The sequence below is a fragment of the Nicotiana tabacum genome, chromosome 8 (assembly GCF_000715075.1).
Source record: "Nicotiana tabacum cultivar K326 chromosome 8, ASM71507v2, whole genome shotgun sequence".
Lineage (NCBI taxonomy): Eukaryota > Viridiplantae > Streptophyta > Magnoliopsida > Solanales > Solanaceae > Nicotiana > Nicotiana tabacum.
In genome coordinates, this window is record NC_134087.1 from 25,630,431 (window position 1) to 25,636,698 (window position 6,268).

General features: G+C 39.2%; 1 protein-coding gene across 1 annotated transcript; it reads right to left on the reverse strand.

Moving 5' to 3' along the window:
- Positions 1–243: 243 nt before the first annotated feature.
- LOC107781044 (F-box/kelch-repeat protein At3g24760) lies at positions 244–1,492 on the reverse strand (the record flags this gene model as incomplete). Its single annotated transcript, XM_016601670.1, has 1 exon — positions 244–1,492. A coding segment is annotated over one exon (1,101 nt), but the record flags the coding sequence as incomplete, so codon positions are not given.
- Between the last annotated feature and the right edge of the window lie 4,776 nt (positions 1,493–6,268).

A 6,268-nucleotide genomic window follows, 5' to 3' on the forward strand; every position in this document is an offset into this window, starting at 1 on the left:
TATTTTTGCAATTTTAGTGAATTTTTACATACAAATTTTGACTTCGCGTCGAAAGTTGTGGGTTCAGTTGAACTCGTAAGTTATACACTACATCCGCCTCTGTGCCGAACCACAAGAGTCTATTTTACGCAGTCTTACTCTGCATTTCTGCAAGAGACTGTTTTCACGATTTAAACTCGTTGAACCCCTAGTCACATGGGGCAACTTTATCATTTACACCAAACTCAAACTCAGTGAACAATATGCCCCAGATCAAGAATTTCCTTTGCACCCATAAGAACATTGTGAAACTTATTATTTCTTCGTAACAACAATGTTCGGGAGTTTTTCCACCCAATCAATTTGTATTGCACATCGACTATTCCACCAAATATATGCTTATTTGTCAAACTTAAATTCTTGCACCCTGAAGAATGTTATCAAGGGAAACATTTGAACAAAAGCTAATCACTCTATGAAATTTACTAGCACTTGCTGGCAAATTAGGCACTTTCCTCCAACTACACTTCCCAAACTCATTTCCAAATTCACAAACACAAGCATTGTAATTCTTGTGATGTTCTTCATTATACACATAAATAATATTCCCTAATCCCACACATTTTAAACTAGCATATTTGTCATCCTCTTCACTATCAAACAAATAATACATCAATTCTTGAGGCATTATAGCAATTTCACTAAACTCCATTGTTTTCTCATCAACTTTCCAAAGTATAAAATTTGGTCCATTAGGTGAATTGCATAATCCACCTAAAACTAAACAATCTTGACATGAAACCAAGAATGAAAACAAAATTCCAGGTGGTCTAAGTGTCTGAACCTCGCTCCACAAACATTTGTCCAAATCAAAACATGTAATAAAACAAGAATATATCCCAAAAACATAGAATTTCCCTTTCAATAAAGATGAACATGACCATTGTGATGAATTACCTGACCTAAAATCAGCTGGTAAAGGTGGACAAAGTTCCCAAAAATCCAAATTTGGATTATAAATTTCCACAGCCAAACGGTCCTCAATTTCAACTAATCCACCAACAAATCTAACACCACCTACAACAATAAATCTTGGTTCATGATTTAACCCATTTTTGTAATAAACATCAACAAGAGGATTACACCTAGAGAATTTTAAAGGACTAGTTTGAACCCAAGAGCCATTGAGAGTTGGCTTAAAGCTGAAATTTTGAGAAGTAGCAAAGAAAAAACCATTTGAACCAATAAAGAAATCTTGGGATAAAAGGGTTGAAGTAGGAAGTGTAATCCATTTATTTGCATCAGGGTCAAAAGCAAAAGGTTGGTTATTTTTGATAAAAATATTGTTTTGGCCACAGAGAAAAAGCCATGATTTTTTTGTAGCTGAGATTCTGGTTGTGAAAGAAGAAGAGGTGATTATTGAATTCCAGTTTTTGCATACAGAGGAAGCAATAACTATAGAACGAATTGGGAGGTAAGAAAGGATTTTTTTTCTGTAATATCTGAACAAAGATTATCCCATTTCTTGAATGTTATCATTTTTTGAATCCATATTTTCTTCAACGAAAAGTGTTTTGGTAGAGGGGTTTTTAAAAAGAGATTTTTTTGGGTGAAATATTTAGGATTATGCCGACAGAATATGAAGGGAAGTGTAAGAAATGGAGGAAAAGGAAGGGAAGAAATGGAGAATGTGTGGGGAGAAGTTTGTTTCGTTATTTTTGTTGGATAGTAACAGAAGAGAAATATAAAGACGAGAAAATTTAAGACAACTGTTTTGGAGTTCACTATGATGACATAGTCCTGTCGGCCGTGTTATCTGATTAGTCCGTCACTTTTTGTCTCATTTATGAATCAACCACTATTAACCAATATCTCAATGAAAATATCCAAAAATATCTATCATGGGAATTCACCATCTAAAATAAGAGCTATATGCAATATAAGAGGCAGACCTAGAATTTGAAAGTGGCGAAGTATCATTGTCGAATAAAATTTTAAGTAAATGCTGGGAGATGCGGATCCATGATTTGAAATTTATGAATTTCTGCAGCGATCTCAAGTAAATATACGATAAGTAATTGGGTTCATGTTGATTCCCCAAGTACACGCAAGTATACGTGGCCGGTACGTAATAAAGTGACTCGAAAGTTGGAAGTCAAACTCCCATAGACTTAGATTGATTGTTAATTAAGCTAACTAAAATCAATTAATTGTCCAAGATATTTAAGAGTGATATTTTTCTATTAATCTACTATTGCGGAAATTAAACAAATAACAACTAATTTATCACCAATGCAAATGCATATGACGAGAATTTACTTCAGAGGAGATGAAAATTCCAGGATTGTGGTTGGTTTATCAATCCTATTAAGTTCAATAATCACACTCGTTAATCCAGATTATCTATAGTTGCTAATTAACCGGATCGTTTATATGAATAGCATGGTTCCACAACACTAATCGCTTGCCCACAATATATCAACCCTATATTTCTATGGTATTGAGTCTATCATGAATGAATATAATACGATATTTAATTAAGTGTACACGGTGAAATCTGGGAGACCAATTTCTCCTCAACTGAATACTTCGAAGGGTGATCTCGGGAGCCCAGGATCTCGGGCCGATCACTTCCTTCAAGATCGGGAGGCACTCCGCCAAGGATAATGTCGGCCAAAGCCTCAGCGAATGCAAGTATCTCTCAAGGAATGCACCTGGGGTCGATCAGAATTATTCAAGCAGCTCGATATCGGCCCACACAAACATCGCGGAGTTAGCCGGTTGTCCCATCCTATTTCTTGCATCACGCAGTGTATCTTGCACTAAGATTGGACTCCCCCATTTTCTATAAAAGGGGAGTCACTAACACCCTGTAAAGGCAGAGCTCCAACTATTCTACAAAAGGGCAATAATATCTTCTCTCTCCTTCTCCTCTCTAATTCGCTTGTCCTCACTAGCTCGAAATCATTTAGCTTTGCTATCTTCTTGTCTATTCTTTGGTTGTCACGTGATATTGACCCGAAGTCACCTCAATATCTATCGCTTTCTTACTTGTTCTTGATCATATACCCTACTAGTGACCATAAAGAGCCTTGTTCAACTATATCTTCAACTGTTCTCCCATCCCCGACTATCCCCGATAACTCGAACTCGACCCTGACATCGGCCCCGAGGTTCCTCATCGACCAGACACACATCCGGGAAGCAGGCCCTGTGGTTCGATTATCATCCCGTTTTAGCTTGTATTTAAACTTTAAACTCCATATTATTAGCATCAACTGCTCTAACAACTAGCTCGGGAATAGATCACGTATTTTTAGAATTCCATTTACAAATTTAATTGTTGTTACCATTTTCACGGTAAACAGTTTGGTGCCCATCGTGGGGCTAAAAATAATAGTGATTATATTCTTGATAGTTTCATTGCACAAGCGCACATTATATTTCACACTTTTCTTGTCCAAGATCCTTTGATTTTAGGTCAAAATGTCGAGCTCGGTAAACGGAGTCGAGAACGACAACCTCGAGAATCATGAGAAAAATGGCGTGGCTATCCCGGTCGCCGGAGCACCACTACAGAATCCAGATAACGCACCCAGACCGATTCTAGTGGACGCAGACTCACAGGATGCACAGCAGGCCGATGAAACTTCTCACACCAACAAGAGCATACGACATAGTGACTGACATGAAGCCCAAAACACCCCGGCCCGGGAAGAATAGGAAGTTAGTCTTCATGCTATTTTTGAAATGTTGCAGGCACAACAGTTGGCCATTGCTCAGTTGTAAAGCCATCTGAGAACTCCCAGCACATCAGTATCGGAGGTAGCTCCCCCCGCCGAGAAAGTACCCGAAAGATCAAGCAATAACGGGTCAGTAACTGACCCCGCCATAGTGAAGATGCTCGAGGACCTCACCAAAAGGATCGAGTCAGGTGAGAAGATGATTGCAGCCAATGATAAAAAGGGTCGTGACCAGGTCGGACGTCCACAACCGGTACCAATCGAAGATTAGGGCCGAGGACAACCAATTGGGAGCCCCTTCGGGCTCAGTGTATCCAAACAGACTCCTGGTAAAAGAGTCAAAACCAAACAAAGAAAGGTACCAACCTTACCACGAAGACAGAAGAAACGCCCCAAGGCGCAACCTACCTCGCAACGATTGAAGGATGGATCGAGGACAGGACCCTCGAGGGCTCGCCAACAGAACCAAGTTTGATCGAAACATAGCGCCAACAAACACGCCCCACTTATCGGAATACAACTTCTGCGTCGACGTTTCAGACATCGTGTTCGCCATTAGCAAGATCAGAGACGCCAAGCGGCCCAAACCAATACAGTCAGACCCTTCGCAGAGAAATTACAACTTAGTATCCGAGTTCCACAACACGCAGGTCACAGGACCGATGATTGCCATCAGCTACAGGAGGAAGTGGCTCGACTGCTCAACAAAGGGCACCTCTGGGAATTCCTCAGCGATCGGGCCAAAAATCAATTCCAAGAGAGGGAAGCGACCAAGAAAAATGAGGCAAACGAGCCACAACACGTCATCCATATGATCACGGGGGCACCGATGCCCCGCAGGAACCCGTAATGAGACGGACAAAAATATCCATCACCAGAGAAAAACGGACTCGGGGATATATCCCCGAAGATGCCCTCACGTTCAACGCAGAGGACATCGAGGCCCTGTCTCAACCCCACAACGATGCCCTAATAATCTCCTTTCTTGTAAATTCTTTTCAGATAACACGTGTACTCGTGGATCCAGGTAGCTCGACCAATATCATCAGGTCGAGGGTGATAGAATGACTCGGGCTGCTCGAACAAATCGTGTCCGCCACCCGTGTCCTCAATGGATTCAATATGGCGAGCGAAACAACAAAAGGAGAAATCGTCCTTCCGATTACCATGGCCGGCACAACCCAAGACACCAAATTCCATGTCATCGAGGGAGATATGAGGTATAACGCCTTATTTGGACGACCTTGGATACACTGCATGAGAGCAGTACCATCCACCCTCCACCGGGCAATAAAATTCCCGACAAAGGACGAGGTCAAAATCGTCTATGGGGAACAACGCGCATCAAGGGAAATGTTCGCTACATATGACGCAGTATCAAAACTCATGCCTCCACCTCCGAATGAAACAACGAGTGTCACATCCCTTTTTTACACCTCCAAAAGATAATGTAGTAATTATGCTATGGATTTGTGGGTTAAAGAGTTTTTCCAATTAAAGTGACAATTTTGAAATAGGGATTATTTTTGTTATTCAGAGTCGCCACTTGGAATTGATTTGTTGGTATTCCAAGTCACCTTAATCCCTAGTCAAAAGAAGGTTTGACTCTTTTATTATTGGTCTACGAAAACAAAGTCCGGATAAAGAATTCTGTTGACCGGGGAGAAGGTGTAAGGCATTCCCCAAGTCCTGTGGTTCTAGCACGGTCGCTTTATTGACTACATTTGGCTTAAATTAATTTTGGATAAACTGTGATATATTTGATTTCTCATCTTTTACTTATGTCCACTTTTACTGCTTGATTAAAATTATGAAAGTTATATTGAATTAAGTCACACATACGCGTACTTATTTTGTTACGTATCACAACTATGCCACTGAGACCATACACAAAACCATGATATTTAATTATTTAAAGCACACCAAAAAAAACTAGCACATGAATTATTTTTCTAACACTAATTTAAGATTATTGTGAGGCTTAAGAGTTATATATTTTTCTCACTTAACACCACTCATGACCTATTCTTATTCCTTACCAAGAAAGAAAACAACTCCAATATTCGATAAAACAGAACAATTAAAGATCTATTAATTAAGGGGGGAAAATGATACTAATCCATTCATGAGCAAGAAATGCATTAAGAGAAGGAAATGAACCTTTAATGAGCTTTTCTAATTTTAAGACTCCTATGCCAAAGTTATTGTAGCACATTACAAAACCAGTGAAGTTAAACTTTTTGTGGATTGGACTACTTTAAACTAGTAATGATTTACTTCAAAGTCAGATGCTTAATCAGATAACATTTTTTTCCAAAAGCAAACGATTTACAGAGTACTTTGACATGGCCATTTTTCCATATATATATATTCTAATATTTTACCTCAAATTTAGCAAATGAAATAACATTTACTACACATATTTTCAAAATTCAGAAGACTAGAAATACACATATATCTTAAATGTTCAACAATCAAACCAACTGATCATGAGAGTTGAAACGCCAATTAATCATCGAAGCCGACTAAACACAAAGCATTATGAT